This window comes from Musca vetustissima, unplaced genomic scaffold (genome assembly GCF_032173495.1).
Source record: "Musca vetustissima isolate MV318-11 ecotype Yass unplaced genomic scaffold, APGP_CSIRO_Mvet_v1 utg5643, whole genome shotgun sequence".
In the NCBI taxonomy this organism is placed as follows: domain Eukaryota; kingdom Metazoa; phylum Arthropoda; class Insecta; order Diptera; family Muscidae; genus Musca; species Musca vetustissima.
Window position 1 is genome coordinate 62,595 of NW_026872717.1, and position 19,674 is coordinate 82,268.

The window sequence follows — 19,674 nt, forward strand, 5'->3', positions numbered from 1 at the left end:
CTTGAGATATAACAATATTCTATAGTTCCACGTTATCTACCAGATCTACGCATTTCAAATAAATGCCTAGCACATACACACGAGCGCATTCCTTTCGCCATTATAGCAATAATAGCAACATCATGGTATTTCGAGAAGACTATGTTGGGCTGACAATGCCAACAACACATACTTTGCCCCATGCAGTTGCAAGTCGAATATGTATTTTGCAAATTACTACATACTGTTTGTTGTTTGTTTTGGTTTCCTTTTTTTTTTTTTTGTTGTTGCTGTTGACTGGACTGTGCCTGCATGTGACTCCTCCATTGCTGTGATCTTTTGTTGACTTTAAGCGGCTTTTTGACTTAAAGTGGCGCATCGCAGAGTCAAAGAAACTGAAACGACCAGCAGAAGCGACCAACAACGCCACCATCAGCACCACCAACACACATAAAAGCCCCCTACAACACTAGGTCAAAAGAAGAAAAAAAAATCGATATCGAAAAAATCGATTTCACATACGAGGATCGTATGGATAGACACGATTCCAACGAACTTCTTCTATAGAATAGAGAGAGAAGAAGTAAAAGAGTCGGTAATTTCGTTCGAGCCGAACATTCTTTACTCTCCACCACCTGGAGTGCATTCAAATTTGCTTAAGTCGCATTATGTGGTATAAGGCCCTAAAAAATGTTCCAAATTACAGACACTCAGGTTGGAAAATGGGGTAATAATTTCAAGATATCGTAATTAAAACAATAATTCATTTAAATAATTTCTGGAAAGAAGTTTTATTCACCGATTAAAACTTCAAAGTTAGGGCTGTGTCAAAACTTTGCAACGTATTAGGTTGGAGAAAATGAAATCCATCATCTTAAGCGGATGATGACTAGAGATGAGAACTTGATCACATGCTATGAACCTGTGCGAAAACGATCGTGGTCAAAGAACGTTTCTGTTAACCGCCATTAACATTCTGCTATGCATTTGGTGGGACTGGAAGGGCCTTATTTATTATGAGTTGCTTCCATATGGTAAAACGCTAAATTCTGATCTCTACTGTCAACAACTGGACCGTTTGAAGATAGCAATTGACCAGTAACGGCCAGAATTGGCCAATAAGCTTGGTTGGGAAGTTTTAATGAAGCTGTCATACAGTCCGAACTTGGCACCAAGCAATTATCATATTTTTCTCGCATTGCAATTTTTTTTAATGATAATAAATTTGTATCTAGGGAGTATTGTGAAAATCGACTACTAGGCAATACAACAAAACGGTGCATATTTAGCCCAAATTGGACCTTTCGAAGCATGGTAAATAAAGTCCTGCAATTTTATATAAAAACTAGCATATGCTCGCAACTTCGTTAGCGAATGTGGATAATATTTAAACATGTATTAACATATTATTTAATTTTTAAAGCAAACTGCATATGTCAGAAAAAACAATCCACACAATAATATCGATGATAAATTAAATTTGAGTACCATTTAGTACCAAATTTCATGATTCGAACTCTAAAGGTTCACCTAAATCCAAATTTTCCATTTAGCACACATTATTTCCATATCAAAAAAACTGCCTATATACCCCAATCCTACACCCCCACAGTGATCCTAAATCCAAGTTTCAGGATTGCAACTCTATTGGTTCACCCACAATTCAACTTGTACTAAATTTAGTACACAGTAGTACTTATTTCCAAAACATCCCTCCTACCCCAATCCTACACCCCGACACTGATTCTAAATCCAAGTTTCAGGATTGCAACTCTATTGGTTCACCCACAATTTAAATTGTACCAAATTTTATACAGAGTAGTACCAATTACAAAACTTCCTATACACCCCAATCCTACACCCCACAGTGATCCTAAAGCCAAGTTTCAGGATTCCAACTCTATTGGTGCACCCGCAATTCAAATTTAGTACATAGTTGTACCTACACATTATTTCCATAAAAAAACTGCCTATATATCCCAATCCTACACCCACACAGTGATCCTAAATCCAAGTTTTAGGATTCTTACTCTATAGGTTCACCCACAATTCAACTTGTACTAAATTTAGTACACAGTAGTACTTATTTCCAAAACATCCCTCCTACCCCAATCCAACACCCCGACAGTGATTCTAAATCCAAGTTTTAGGATTGCAACTCTATTGGTTCACCCACAATTTAAATTGTACCAAATTTTATGCAGAGTAGTACCAATTACAAAACTTCCTATATACCCCAATCCTACACCACACAGTGATCCTAAAGCCAAGTTTCAGGATTCCAACTCTATTGGTGCACCCGCAATTCAAATTTAGTACATAGTTGTACCAATTTCCAAAACTTCCTACACATTATTTCCATAAAGAACTGTCTATATACCCCAATCCTACACCCCCATAGTGATCCTAAATCCATGTTTCAGGATTCAACTCTATAGATTCACCCACAACTTGTACTAAATTTATAACAGTAGTACTTATTTCCAAAACATCCCTCCTACCCCAATCCTACATCCCGACAGTGATTCTAAATCCAAGTTTCAGGATTACAACTCTATTGGTTCACCCACAATTTAAATTGTACCAAATTTTATACAGAGTAGTACCAATTACAAAACCTTCTATATACCCCAATCCTACACCCCACAGTGATCCTAAAGCCAAGTTTCAGGATTCCAACTCTATTGGTGCACCCGCAATTCATATTGTAACAAATTTAGTACATAGTTGTACCAATTTCCAAAACTTCCTACATACTCCAATCTGCACCTCCACAGTCGTCCTAAATCCTAGTTTCAGATTCCAACTTTATCGGTTGGCCCACAATTTAAATTGTACTAAATTTAGTACACATAAGCACAAATTTCTAAAACTTCTTACATATTTTAATCTTACACCTCCACAGTGATCCTGACTCCAACTTTCATGATTCTATCTCTATTGGTACACCAAAAATTCAAATTGTACCACAATTAGTACCAATAAGCATTAATTTAATCTGAGTTAATCTGTATCCTGACCCTAATCCTACATCCCTACAATGATCCCTACTCCAAATTTCATTGTTCCAGCTCCATGGGTTAAAAATGGAAGTGAACAAGGAGAAAATTCGGTATATTTTAAGCTTTTCTTTGGCAAAGGCGAAAATGCAAGCCAAGCGGCTAAAATTGTGAATGGTGTTTATGGTTCCGATACTGTAACATCCAATTATGTGAAATTTTGGTTTCGTAGATTCCTTTCAGGAATTTTTCATGTTAAAGATGCACCTCGCATAGGCAGGCCGGTCATCGAAAATGTCGATCAAATCGGAGAAATGATCGAAGTTGACCGGCATGTTAGCAGTCGTAACTTCGCCCAGGAGCTAAAAATCGGCCATAACTATTTTAAACCATTCACACCCAATAAATAATAATAATGGCTATTATTTAGAGTATAGCTGCTTATAAAGGCACCTTTCAATTTGTGGTTCAGTTGTATATAAATTGTTCCTATCAAAAGTTATCAACATTGGTGCATGATTTTCCATATTTTGAGTTGCTGGGTCAAATTTATCATTACATCATAATGCATCAACCTATTCCAGTGTACCTCCTATTTCAATGATAACAACAACAAACAATCGCCTTTTGAATGTGCCTACACATGCGCTCTACTCTATGTGGCGGAAGATACACACGTACATAACTACATAGCTTGTGAGCCCACCATTCATTTAAAGAATACTACCAAGTATGGCCTAAGAGACGACCCACATAGTCCTACGTACGTACATTACCGATTGTTGGCATCCAGTACGAAGTTTTTTTTTCTTCAAAATACCCCTGTGAACCGTAACTGTTTTTATTCATTTCGATGCTGTTGTTGTTGCTGTTCGGTTGTTCGTTATGCTGCATTGTTAAATCAACTTTTAGGGGCATATATGTTGCTGTTGCTGGTAATGCCGCTAATGCTGGCAATAAAGTCGCCAGAGTCCAGGGTCCGGGGCCCGCAGCAACAGTAGTTGTGGTAGTGGTGGTAGGTATTTCACAGGCATTGCTTTCATTGAAAACAATTTGGCGACATTATTGCAACTCAATGATTTATTATGCAAATCGTTGCTTATGCAGTCTTTAAGCGAAATTAACAATAACAACAACAACAATGACGGCAACAGCAACGTCACATCTGAATGTGATAAGCGAACGGCTGTGCGCAGAAGCAGCCACAGACTGCATTAGAGCCACTCTGAGTTCAAAAAACGTTTCGGAATTTATAATATTGAGTTATTACATTATAAGAGGCCAATTATTAGTTACCAATTCTGAGCATGTACCAATCGTCTGTGCATGTATGTATATGTGCTGAGTGTGTGTGTTTTTGGCAACATCAAATATCCAACTGGCATAAAACTGCACAACATTAATCAAAATATTTATGTAGGGATATGTTGTATAAGTCCGATTTTTGCTGCTCATTTGACATTAATTGCACAGTTTTGGAGTAGAAAAAATCAAAACAAAAACTTATATAAAAAATCTCATGTTTATGACTTGACAGACACTCAGATAGAAAAATTTGACTATGTCCCATTTTTACATTAGAAAAACTTCGGTGGAAAAATGCGCCTAAGTGCTTGGAAATAGCGATTCAGAAAGTTATTCTGTGTATATTCTCAAAAGTAACAGCGGGTTCTGTGATACGGATTCTTTTGGTCCCAGACGGGATCGAACAAAACGCCATACCGTGATTCTGTTCTGTTTGCCACAATATCATACACCATAGGTCAGTGATGCCACACGTTGCTGTTCTAACTCTTAAATATACATCATTTCTACAATTATATTGCAAAGGACTTCGAAGGAAAATATATGAGATCCTGGATTTCATGAACCGGAAGAATGTCTTGGTCGTAACGGTGCTGATTATACCAAAAGCGGAGGTGGGGCATAACATTCCTTATGCTTTACTCCCGAGCTAGACTCTAGTGACCCATACAATCAATGGATGGGGGTAGCAGTTTATAATGTGTACTGCCGAGGTGCATGCGATTAGTTTGGATATACCGCCGATTATTAGCTGTTCACCGCGTTATTTGTTTGAAATTAACCATTAGAGGGTAATCACCATCTGATACTAGGAGAATTTAATGCATGTTATGAATTGTAGAATTTCGTTCTTGATAATGGCCAGAGGGGAACAGAGGTGACAGAGAAATTTGTTAGTTAAGCGTTTTGACTTCAAGACAGTTCGCCAGATATAACCATCGTGTCATCTACTTTGATCAATTACGTTAACTAGGAGAACAGACAACTTCCCCATAATTGTCTCTATAAGAAGACCTCTTAATTTTACCACCTCTTAACCGTCGTTTCAATAAAATTTCCATTCCTTCTGATGTATGCATAGCAGAAAGGAAAAGGGAAAGATGTATTTGCTTTTTCGAATAGCCGAGTTGATACCTAATTTCACAGCAGAGACAGTTGGTTTAGCAAATGACCTCCATGATCTAAACAAACAGATCCCATGATAAAGAAACACACGTTCCAGGTCAGCAGATTAGACGCTGAACATAAGTGGAATAAAAGGTTTTATCAGTCATATTTAACGACGAAACTTGGCCTGGTCCAAAGAGATGCTGGATGGAAGGTTAATTGAATATCCGACTAAAGTCCACTTAACTGAACTGAAGCCATGGTGGTCCCATGCCCAATGACCAGACACTGAGTTCAAGTAACATTCTAATATCAAGACAAGGCTCTTGAGATAGTATTCCTCACAAGCACTGCGAATTATTAGTATGGGTTCCGTAAGCACCACAGTACAACAACAGCCTTGCACGCCATATCCATATATATAAGTCGAGGAGTAAACCAGATCAGGGATTGATCTTGAGCTATCCAAAGCCTTTGATACCATACTGTTTGAGGACATAAAGAATATTTCCCTCCGGACATGTTAGAGACGTTGGATAATCAATGCTATGTGTGGACTACAGTTGTACGTTGAGTTGCAGGGTATCCCCAATGGTGGGGTGATGTCTCCGGAACAGTTTAACCTCTACTTTTCTGATATTCCACACCCCAGACAGCACTGAAATCGTTACGTATGCAGACTATTTTACAAAGGTACGAAGTGTAAAGTTGAATACCTATCTCATAGATTTGGTAACCTTTCTCCTTGCGATTAATATAAAATTATGCACCACGAAATCTTCGATCAGATTGTTTACATGAACTGTGTAGATAAAAATGTCTTTGTAATTTATGATGCGTTTAAATTAGGAGCAATGTTCTCAAGTCACTTGCCGATAGAACCTGGGCGCAGATAAGAAAACCTTTGTGAACTCTTATCAAACGATATTTCGCAAACACTAGTACCGAATTTTTAAGACCAGTCAGAAAATCGTCCTGAGAATTGCATAAGGATCATCCTAATGAAAATTCGGTAAATTCTTTGGCAAAGACGAAAATACAAGCCTAGCGGCTAAAATTGTGAATGGTGTTTATGGTTCCGATAATGTAACAGCCAATTATTTGCTATTTTGATTTCGTAGATTCCGTTCAAGAATTTTTGATGTTAAAGATGCACCTCGCACATGTAGGCCGGTCATCGAAAATGTCTAAAATCGACCATTTACAATTGACCAGAATTTGCCAACAGGAGAGGTGTCGTGTTCCACCAGAAAACACTAGGCCACATACACAATGACTTACCAGAAACTTCGGGAGCATGGTTGGAAGGTTTTAATGTATCAACAGCCCGAATTTGGTACCCAACGATTATCATTTTTTTCTTGCATTGCAAAATTTCTTTAAGGGAACCCCACCCATTCTCGATTTTAATTTTTCAAGATTTTCAATGGGCTGGTAAATCAATAAGGATTCTAACTTTGCACTTATATTTGAAGATTTAAAAGAGAAGAAAAATAATTTACAACAAATTTTTGTTATTGTTTTGCTGTTGTTTTTTGCAATTAAAGAAAAGTCCTTATTTTTGATGGCGGGCATGATAACTCCCCACTGGAACATCGGAATTCGAAAATTCCAACGTTGTTAGAAAGAACACATGCCTGGCTCTCGTATGAATTGACTTCGCTCTAAAATTAACAAAATGGCGGACCTTTGAAAAATATTTTTGGAAAATCGCAGATTTTTTACCAAAAACCAAGTTAAAAATAAGGAAGATCTTTACCGATTGGCTTTATCCTAGTTCATACGATAGCTATACACTCACAGAGAAACGTGTAAAAATTTAAAATCGATTGGGTTATTAGTTTTTGAGTTATCGTGCCCGCCATTCGCAAAAGAGAAAAACGCGTTTAAAGTTAGAGAAGCCCTTTAGGCGTCACTTGATGCTGACACAATAAATCGGCTATATTTTCAAGAGTTCTTGAGATTTTCACTTGAAATTTTGTAGGGACATTCTTGAATTAGTGTAGAATCGAATTAAATAAAAAAAATTTTGACCCGAGAATGGGGGGTCCCCTTAATGATAAAAAATTGGTATCTAGGGAGGATTGTGAAAATCGGCTACTAGAGGTTTTTGCAAAAAAAAAAATAAGTCTTATAGTTCCTATAAAAAAAATTGGATTCATTTTTCCCCAATGATAAAACTCATATGATAGCATGTCAAGAAGGATCAGCATGATCTACTGAGATGGGTCGAACGATTTAAAAGAATAGAGTTTACAATTATGAAGTTGCCGACATGTTAAATGAATACAGAGTGAATGCCATCCTCGCAGCTCAGCTGCACAAATCGCAACTGCTTAGACAAATGTTTGGTTCAATTACGATCATGATGGTGCAGTCCACGTACAAAATGTCTGCCAGGGTATATGGTATATGCCCGCACAACACGCTGGCCTTATTGAATTGTCCCGCCTAGCTTACGCGACTTGCTCCAAAAGATCTGTAGCTACAGCAAATAGAAGTTGCTGCATTTCTTAATTAGGAGACAAATCCAGACCGTGTTCTAACCAAACACGAAAATAAAACTATAAATGCAATAGTTAGAACAACGATAAACCCTGTACCAAAATAAATATGCGGATAAATCCGTCAAACTACCAATACTGCGGTGGTACATGAGTTCACATATTCGGATTTCTATACTAAATATTCTACGTCTACGATTTCTATTAATAAAAAAATATTCTACTTCTAGTATGTTTGTTACTGAAATTGATCTGGAATGCCTTTATATAGGGGCTACCAAAACGTGGATCTACATAGTCCATCTTCGAATTTAACAAAGCTGCGAACAAAAGACGGGTCTTTGCAACTCTCTTCGACTCTTAATTCCCTTCGAATGATGACGTGATGACAACAAACGAATACGACTGTATCGTATTAATAATTGATAATAATTTTAATAATAATAATAACAAGTGAAAAAGCGTTAAGTTCGGCTGGGCCGAATGCAATGAAAATATAGGGAACATACCAAAAAGTGTAAACCAAATACAAACTTCAGCAATTGTTAGGGATTTTCCCTAAAATCTGTAAGATCCAAAAAGTGGACTGATACTGATAATGTATGGTAGAGCATAAAATCCTCAAACTACTGTAATTTAGATTACAAAGTTATATGAGGCTATGTCTAAAGGGGGACCAATATTGATTACATAGTGTAGGAAATGGTGAATATTTGGGGATATCATTATATGAGGGCTATGCCTAATTAATGACCAGTATATGCCAATATTGAACCCAATATTTTAATTGTTTATCGCAATTCTTTCCTTCAGGAGGCATCACTATATTGAGGAGATCCGATATATTTCATTATCGTCATGTTTGAGTTTTCTTTTATCACAATATCTTTAGAAGGCGGAATGCATACAACAGATGGCTAAATAGTCTAACGACTACCCAACCCCAACACACGGAACAAATCAGATAACTATTTTAATATAAAAAAGGGGGTTATATGGGGACTACCCCTAAAAAGGGGTGAATATTAATAATTTTTGGTGGGGAAATTTCTTACCATATACGACTACAAAATACCAAATTTCAGCGAATTCGGTTAAAAAACGAAAAAATTTACCTATATTTATAATTTTCTGTGGAGATATTTGCTACCCAATAATAACTGAAATTACTAAATTACAGCCAATTCGGTGAAAAAATCCGGTCAAACCCCCCAACAAGTGGAAATTAGGAGGTACTCTTATATGGGGGCTACCATAAAAAGTGGATCTATATTTATAAATTATTATTAGTGGGGAAATTTGGTACCCAATAGGAACCCAGTGTACCAAATTTCAGCGAATTCGATTAAAAACCGCGCTCAAGAACCCTAAAATACCGAAAATTGGGGGGTACCCTTATATGGGGGCTACCCGAAAAAAATTGACCTATATTAACAATTTTTAGTATAAATATTTGCTACCCAATAAGAACTCAAAGTACCGAATTTCAGCGAATTCTGCCCAAAAATGCAATCAAACCCCCCAAAATACCGCAAAATTGGGGGTACCCTTATATGGGAGCTATGCCTAAACGTAGACCGATAAAGCCCATCTTCGAACTTGACCTGCCTGCAGACAAAAGACCATTCGTTTAGACGCTAGAGTGATTACAACAGACAGACGGACAGACAGACGGACATGGCTATATCGTCATAGAATTTTACGCTGATCAAAAATATATATACTTTATAGGGTCGGAAATGAGTTATAAACGGAAAAACAAAATTAATATACCCTCCATACTATGGTGGAGGGTATGAAAAAGCATGAGTAACTCTCATAATATTATAATTAAAATAACTTGTATTACGAATTTATATCAATTTATTATTAACCACAATCCACGAAAAAAATCTCTGCCATATGTCAAGTAATTTCAACACCATTGAGCACCAACACAATGGCGAAGCGAACTTGGCAAAAAAAATAGCGATTTTAAAGCGCCCAGCTAAATCCCACCAGCTTATTAAAACAGATTTTCTTTCAGATTACTATGAAGGTAAATTATTATGCACAGCATTTAATGGAGTAGTCTCCGACTGACAAGAGACAAGTGAAGGTGTTTCTGCAACTGCAACAACAGTTCTGCATTATTTAAGTTCCACATTCAGTTCACTTTGGTGTGTGTGTGTTTTCATTCATACATTCGTTTTTTGTTTGTACTTTTTATTGTATATTGTTGTCGAGATTTTCTTTTTTTTTTTTTTTTGTAAAAATTTATCAGCAATTTGTATGCATTTATGCAAATCACCATTGAATGGAAATATCAACGACCAACGAAAAACTCCAACAAAGATTATTCCCCGGCTAAGAGTTAAGAACACCATCGTCAGAGGCCGAAAGACAAACAGAGATGGTCGGACGGACAGAAATGACTTCATGTTTCGATTTATTGTTTAAGAGTAATAAAGATTTCAACCTTTTAGCCGCATGTCCTTCTTGCTGTGATTCTCCTTTTCTTTTGCAAGCGCCTTGTTGCTTTTGTTGTTTTTTTTTTCTTCATCTGTTACCATTCATGTTGTGAACAAGTTAGTCGAGAACAAAAGACAATTATATTACATAAGCTGATATTTGTTATTTTTAGCGTGGAGCGTGGAAATGTCGTATTTTTTGTAGATGCTGAATAAACGAGCTACAATTAACCCAGTTAAGTGGATTATCGAATAGCGGAATTCAGATAGAAATCATATTTTGTAAAATTTTGCAAATGACATAGAGATAACATTAAATATACCTATATATAAGAGACCAGCGACGTAGCCAGAGGGGGTCCAATTTCTGAATTCCAACTCTATAGGTTCACTCTATTCAAAAATCCAATAGTGACACAAACTCCAAATTTTAGGATTCTAGCTCTTCGATTCACACAAAATTAAAATTGTACCAAATTTAGTACGCCTAAGTACGAATTTCCAAAACTACTCACATACCACAATTCTACACTCCAAAACCAATCTTAATTTCAGGATTCCAGCTCTATCGGATTACCTACTTCCATATTGTATCAAATTTGTGGTACCAAAGTACACTAAAGTAAAAATTTCCATTACAACCTGTCGACATTACGACCAATCGCTTTACCCTTAATCCAAATTAAGTACTATTTAGTGAACATATGTAAGTACGAATTTCCAAAACTATTTACATCAGGGTTTGCCAACAATACATGTGCAAACTGCTATGATTGTGTTGGACACACACATAGATCCGTTGTGATATTTATTTTCGCTATCTCGGTACAGATCGTATATGTTAAAGCATTGCAAAGCCTACAACATGTTCGAAGTCGAGAAAATGTTGATTTTGATCAAAAAATAATAATTGTATTGGTACTCTCTCAAAGGGCCAACGGGCGACTGTTTGGTGAACGCTGATTTATTTTCCTCAATTCTACACTCCAACACTAACGGTTCACCCACAATTCAAATTATACCCAATTTACTACCATTTAGTACACATAAGTACGAATTCACAAATCTATCTACATACCTGAATTCTACACTCCAACAGTAATCTTAATTTCAAATTTTCACTATTCCAGCTTTAGTTCCAGTTAGTATCGAAAATACAAATCTCTAAAATTACATCCATACCCTCTATCCTACACTCCAACAAAAATCTTATTTTTTTCCTAATTTCAGTGTTCTAGCACTATCGGTTCACCTAAATCCACATTGTACCACATTTTGTACACATAAGTAGAATTTTCCAAAACTTCCCTCATACTCCAATTCTACACCATAACAGTGATCTAAATTTCTGAATTCTAGCTCAAAAGTACGATTTCAAACATACACCAATTCTATAATGCCGTAGCAATCTTATTCAAAATTTTAGTCATCCAACTCTATCGGTTCACCCAAGCCCAAATCGTATCAAATATAGTATGTACCCTCTAGTAGTACTTTTCGTACACATATGTAAGTAAATAATTTCCAAAACTACGTGCATATCCCAATCCTACACTTCGACGATAATGTAATTTCAAATTTCAGGATTCCAGCACCATCCGTTTCTCCAAAGTCAAATTGTACCTAACATGGTACAGTTTAGTACTTTTCGTTTACATGACTACCCCACCTCAAACCATCTATTTATATCGACGCTACTTCTTAATCTTAATTCGCATACCAAATCTATGTGGGTGACTATGGACACTTTGAGGTCTGATATTAAGTACTAGACTCTGGGTTCATTTTGTACCTTTAGCATTATCACAGAATTTTTTTTCAATTCAATTTATTTCATAAACAAGAACCTAGCCCAAAGGGCCATGAGCGATTCCTAAAACTTCTTAACATGGACTACTCCAAAAGCTTAAAATTAACAGTATATCACTTAATTATATCATAAACAACAATACATGAACTACCAGAACTTGCATGAACTACAGAACCATGAACTTGCCAGAGCCCTATGGACGATTTAGCGTTCTTGTATACCATTTGCATGTTATGTTTATGAAAATTTTTACATGTTTCAAATATCTCGTTCGAATACAACACTACAAAAATCACAACATTTTCGAAACTAATTCAAAACCTTAGTTATTATTTTTTCAAAACCACGTGCCACTTATTGGCCATACCTTAATGCTTAGTTGTTTCGTTAAGTTCATACTTTCAAATACCACCAACAATAATGAAAAAAAACAATAAGTGGGTGTTTAATAAACATCCAAACAAGACCTTTATGTACTTCAATTTAAATACAGTTCTCAGCTTGAATAATTACGACTGAAGGCGATCTTTAAGACAATATTGCATTGCGGTATCTTGCAGTCAAAGACATTACAGCAGTGGCAATACGATAGTTGGCTCGTTCGCTAGCTACCTCGCTCGCTCTCCCGTCTGCTCACCCGTTTTATCTGTCATTAAATTATGGCCCGTAAACGAGAAAATCCAATCCAATGCGATAATCATACATAATGCATTGTTATGCCAGATTTTATTCCATTAAGTCCAATTAGCGTTTAATGTAAATCGTGGTATGTCATTTTAATAATCGGCGAAAATGTTCATTAATGTGGAAATGATATTTACAATGGCTTTATGATATGAAAACATATTAAAGATTTCCATGGTCATAATTAAAAAAATGGCAATATAATTGAGCGAGTGTTTGAAATAAACGTATGTATGTATGTAATAATTATTACAAATTAGAATAGTCTACTCCTTTGAATGTCATCCCAAGAGATAAACAATGGACATATGGAATGTTGCCTCAGATTAACCACTGATTTGGAAATTCTTTACACAACACAAACATTTCATTGCTAAATCTTGATAAAACAAAAACATTATTGAAATTTGTTATAACAATCTAGACATGATCGCCATTAATGATAAGACACAGAATCATAACTATGATTGATTACCTGTCATAAGAGTGCATTCCATTTGTTTAATAATTAATAATTTCAGTCCACGTCAGGTGTCAGTGGAATTTTGCATTAGCACGTTACCTACCATTCAACCATGAGAATCCTAAAACTAATTTTTCTCATGAAATAATTACAGCAACAACAACATAACAACTTGTATTTTTAACAATTACAAAAGTGTAAGTCGGTATTACGGAAGATATATACCCTCCGCCTATGTTCTACGGAATTACACACTGAACTTGACCTAGGTTTAGATACAAATCGGCCAGACAGAAAGACAAACGCACAGTGGGAAAAAATACCGATATAGCGCACAGAAAATAAAAAAAATGAACTTGAAGGAAACTTTAAAACATTAATGCAGTTTTATAGTAGAGTGTTGAGTGTACTTAAGTCCGTAAAAAAATAATCCGATTGAATAAGTTAAAACGGAATAACGGTACTTTTAAAATATATATTTTTTCACTGAATATATATTTATTTCAAATGTCTTTCTTAATTAAAAATTGAAATTACAACGAAATAGGTTGTAAGAGTCTTCTCAAATACCGTAGGGTCTACTTTATGAAAAAATATCATTGGTGTAACATTCATATATACGAGGTTTTACCTAAATGGCCTGTGGATATGCTATTAATGCAGAGTCATTTAAAGAACTTACTGAGGAAACATCTATTCGTTTCGTGGAATTATATCCTTGGTTCTATATGCCTTTAAGCATACACAAAATATTTGTGCATGGAGCTGATATAATTAAATGTGCAGCTTTGACCATAGGAATGTTGTCTGAAGAAGCCATGGAATCCAGAATCCAACTAATTCATATCAAAACTCGGATTCTGAATGTGATTAGTATTTAATAAGTAATGCCTAAATTTTATAAAATATATATATATAGTTTAATGTTTTAGGTATATAATACTAACAATAAAAAAGATACTTATAATAACAATAGTGTTTGCCCTTAACCCACTTTTTACCCTCCAAATGTTTCGGAATTTTTAAAAGAACCTCCTATATTAGGAGTACTATTATTTATAACGAAAAATGTTGCTTATAAAAAATTTTTAAAAAGCTTCAAAATAGTAATTTTCACCTAAAAATTTAAGTTTTTTCTAAAAAAAAATTCGGCGCTTAGTGGGTTAATAAAAAAATGCCAAATTTTTTCATAAAATAATTAAAATTGTCCATCTAAATCTATTCTTATCCAAAATATCGATAAACATACAGTAAAACATCTACTTTTATTTTCTGCCCGCTAGATCTGAATTTTTTCCCACAGTGAAACGTTTGTATATCGACCCAAAATGTCTGAAACGGAATTGGTTCAGAGATAATGGTAGATATTGTTCTAGATGTTTGCAGGATAAGACGCATTTTTGCCTAAGTCGAATTAACATTCTTTTCTATCTTCAATTTTGGTGATTGAACCTATGCAGAATTATTGCCTGAACTTCGCTTTTGTGAGAAAAAAAATCGGACGAAAATATATGTGGGAGCTATATCTATATCTGAACCGATTTTCACAAAACTTATCACACTTCATTCTGGACCTAATTCAAATCGAAAGATATATAGGGACTTTGGTTCCTATATCGGACGAAAATATATATGGGAGCTATAGCTAAATCTGAACCGATTTTTCCTAAGTGACTTTTGGCAAATTTCATCCAAATCGGATCATAAATGCGAAATGCCGAAGGAGCCATGTGTCTATCTCGTTTCCTTTTGCCTGTTGCAAACATATGCACAAAGACATAATACTCTGTACCACAGTGTGGTGAAGGGTAAAAAACATGAACATTCCAGAAATAAGTTTTTTATTCACCAGGAATCCGAAATGCCAAGATACAGTCACTACAGGATAAGCCCTTTTCTAAATATCGAAATTGGATGGGCTCCTTCTGAATGCCAATTTACAGCCATATGGTGGAGACATTAATTCTCGGCAATTATTTAAAGCCACTCGTCACGGTCTGCATCTATGATGCGTTCTTAAAAAATTATAGATCGTTTTTAGCATTTAGTAATCACAATTCTTGTGACCGAAACCTTACAACGGAATATCAACTGTTTTCTATATATAAACGTTTGACAATTTTTTGCAAACTTTAATAATGTAACTCTTTAAAAATATACTTCTAATATACTTTATTCAATACGAGCTGACAATTCAATTTGTTCATTTCATTTTTTACTTCATAACTAAACAATAACAAATTCATAGGATAAAAAAGATGAAAAGAAATTCCAGATTCCTTGAGAAATTAAAACTAGGTACAAAATTAAATAATACATTGTAGACAATAGTTGTTGTTGGTAAATGTATTCATGAGCAGGCCAGGCGGCAGCTGGTAGATGTAATTCATTTATTCCTGCTGTTGTCTGGTAAATTGGAAAAATTTTACATAATCCTGTATTATGGTCATTTGATTCCAGTAAAGATCAACCCATCGTGAATATGCCGTTTGATATGCCATATTCAGAGACTGTTGTTGTGTTGCATTTGTAATGGTATTCGAGGATGAAGTGTGGCTAGCCTGTGTTACTGGCCGACTATACAAGACTTCGCCAATTTGCCCGGCTGTATAATTGGTATTATTATCAACGGAATCGTATTCATCAGATCCATCTGAATCTGCTTCATATTCAGTTTCTTCATTATTCTCTTCTTCATCAGTACCGAAGTAATGTTCACTACTATCGTCCTCTTCATCCGCATCATTATCAAAATCGAAAGTAAGATCATCTTCATCGTCGTCCTCATCATCGCTGGACGTTTCATATTGGGGTATTTGACGTTGTGGACGATTACTTTCCGGTTCTGAGGTATCTATTCCCGAAGATCCTGATGTAGATGTCTTCTCATCGAAACCACTGCTATTGCCACCGGAATGTTCGCTATCTGAACCGGATTGTTGTTCGGCATTCTCTTGATTGGATAATGTAGCCACCGAACTGTCTGTTGATGAAGTGGGTGAAGGTTCTTCTAGATTATTTTCCAATGCATTCACCAATGGAGATATAGAATTGGGTGGTGATTGATATGGTGGGATTTCTATCTGAAAATATAGACAAATAATTATTGCATACATCCATTTATACAAATTTGTATTTACTTACATGTGCGGTAACATTTATGGATAGTTTTTGTCTTTGCTGTTGTTTATTCGTTTGTGCTGTTGGCCCTGGTATTATATCGGGTATAAAACCCGACATTTGATTGTGAGCTGGTGATGGAAAATGTTTGGGTTCTTTGATGGCCATTTCATGAGATTCGCTTGTAACAGTCGTCTGATCAGTAGCTGGATATAAATCTGATGAATTAATTCGTAACTCTTCCAATGAGTCTTGTTGTATTGATGGTGTTGTAACGGACATAATAAATGTTTGTTTGTCAACATCATCGGATACGGATAGTGAACTATCATCTTCATTAAAATTGGCAAAGTCCGAATATAAATCAATATTTTCTTTAATTGGACTCTTCACTACTGGCTTATCGATAAGCAGAGATTTAAGTTGAGCTAATTTGGATGAGTTCAGCACTGGACCATCGACCGCTGTTACATCATGAAGGGGCTAAAAAGACAATATTAAATTAATATAATTAATATATTGGGATTTTAGTTAACTACAATATAAGGAAAAAGAAAACTATACAGTTCTTCTGGAAGACCTCTCCAAGTCTTTATGAATAGAAGTATATCCAGGTCTTCCGCGGATAGAAGACCGTTTCAAGTCTTCGATGGATAAAGTACGTTTATATGTATTCTTTGGATAGAATACATCTATTGGTCGTATATAGCGATAACACTTCTACTTGTTTCTTGTATAGCTAGTAGACCTCTATTGAACCTCTATATATATGAAAATATACAGATTTCCAATAACACAATAGGTTCCCAATTAAACAATATATATATATATATATAAATCATCTTATGGTGGACAAATAAATACCAACCTCCGATAAGTCTCGATTGTCATTTAAAACTTCTTCGGTATAGGCATCAAATAAATCCTGATTACGTTTTGTTGGTGTATCTTGGGACGATTGACGATCAACTAGAAATTCTACAAGTGTTGGTATTGCAGACTTTTGCATTAACACCGATTGATATCGTGAAATATCCTGTTGGCTACTACGTAAACTATCAGCAGCAATACTGCTGGCATCATCAATGGTATTCGAGGTGATCAATTGATGTGTCGAATCATTATGTGAATCACAAGGTGTATTCACATTATCAGCGTTACTGGGTGCCAGTGGAGATATATCTTCATTTTGCTTACATTTATTAGGTGCTTGTGACGACTCCGTTAATTGTGGCATATTGACAGCACTATCTTTGGAATTGACCAAGAATGTGTTGGTATCAATCGAAGACTGTTGCATAGATGAAGTGTTGTTACTAAAATTTTCTTTATTTTCAGATAAAGATGGGGTTAGAGAGACATTATCCTGCGAAGCCAATGGAGCTTTAGCCGCTGGAGGATCAGTTTGATAGAGACCGAAATATTTTACATCTTCATCGAATTGTGAGAAATTCCATATGTCACGTTGATCTTTGTCTTTTTCGGCACGTGTGGGGAATTTAAGTACTTTCATGCCAGTACCTATATCAGAAATCAACTTTTTAAATGTCTGATGATCCTTGGCAGAGGCCACACAACTAATTGCCACTCCATGGGAGCCAAATCGTCCTGCACGACCAATGCGATGTAAGTACGTTACTGAATCTGTGGGTAATTCCAGATTTATGACAAGATTAACATGTTCCGAATCTACACCGCGTGCCATCAGATCTGTGGCAATCAGTATACGTGTTTTAAATTCACGAAATTTACGAAACTGTTCTAAACGAGTTTTTTGATTCTGTGCCCCCGATATGAGTTCACATGGCCAACCATCCTTTTCCAAATAGTTACGATAGGAATCTGCTCGAGATTGTGAACCAGCAAAAATCAAACATTGCTTAAATGCAAGACGACTGAAAATATGTCTCACAGCATCCAATTTCAATTGCATTTCCAAAATACTGGTTTTCTGTTCGAGCAACTCATAAACAAATTGTTTAATACCCACTAGCAGAGTGGCTCTTTCTTCGGTGGATACCAAAAGAGGATTTCTCATAATTTTTGCCAATTCCTGATCAAGATTATCCTCAAATGTTGCACTGCACGCCAATGTTTGTTTGCGATTAGGCAGGGCGTTACGAATCCTCTGCAAATCTTGACGAAATGTATTCGAGTACATTTTATCGGCCTCATCGACGACCAGCAGTTGTATTTGTGATGTATTTAATACTTCATTTTGTATCAGATGTAAAATTCTGCCGGGCGTTCCAACAATGGCTTTGGCACCTTGCACACGTTTGCGGTCTTCACTGACATCCATACCACCAATAACACAAACCGCTTTGAAACCTAAACAAAATTTACCAATGCTATTGAGGGTATCCTCAATTTGTACGGCAATTTCTCGCGTGGGTGCAATAATCATAGATTGTGGTTCCTTAATCTCCGGTGTATAGGCTTCCAAAACAATACAACAGAAAATCAAAGTTTTGCCAGTTCCAGACTTTGACTGGACCAATAAATCTGTCAAAAAAGCGGGACTAATTTATATTTTATAAGTTAATAGTATTCCACGGAACTTACCAATTCCCGATTTACCCACTGGTATGGCTGTGGCCTGTATTACTGTGGGATACATAAAGCCGGCTTGATGTAGACCTTTGCGAACTTGGTCGGACAAAAGCATTTTACTGAATGGTGCTAAATCCTTAAGGCGTATATCATCTGTTCGTGGAGATGATTCCAGGTTATGAGCTAAACCTTTGCTCTCCATTTTTGTTGTATTTTGTGCTACTGAAATCCTTTGGTGATACCTTTTTCTCTTCGTTTATCCAGACTGACAAAACAATATTCGCGAATCGCACATGTAAACAATTCACAGAATTTGCAACAATAATATTGAATAACAGGGCGAATCATTTAGAAACAGGGTGATACAAGCAACTGTGAAAGCGTAACCTCAATGAAAGCGTCAACGCCATTGGTTTGTTGTAGTCGCTAAAGATATCTTTATAAATGTTTTAAAAATAATTTATTAAATTTTTTTTGTTCTTTTTGTGGCAGTTATCAACGCCTCGACTTTAAATTAAAGTATTGAATTAATGCCATTTCGGGTACTTAGAGGATTTTAAACAAATACTTGCAGAAAGTATTCAATATAGGTCTATTTTTGACTTAGCCACATGTGCAAATATAGGCCAATTTTCGATTTTTAGCTACTTAAACGACATTTACATTAGAACTTTTTGTCGGTTTAAACTACCATATGAGT

General features: G+C 35.7%; 1 protein-coding gene across 1 annotated transcript; it reads right to left on the bottom strand.

Annotated features, from left to right (window-relative positions):
* Positions 1–795: 795 nt before the first annotated feature.
* On the bottom strand, positions 796–19,176 carry LOC133338070 (uncharacterized). Its single transcript, XM_061546256.1, has 7 exons — positions 18,987–19,176; positions 17,290–18,926; positions 16,446–16,904; positions 15,773–16,384; positions 15,619–15,707; positions 3,799–4,014; positions 796–901 (listed from the first exon to the last, which is right to left on the bottom strand). The coding sequence occupies exons 1-7, from the start codon at positions 19,174–19,176 to the stop codon at positions 796–798; spliced, it is 3,309 nt and encodes a 1,102-aa protein (XP_061402240.1).
* Positions 19,177–19,674: the final 498 nt, after the last annotated feature.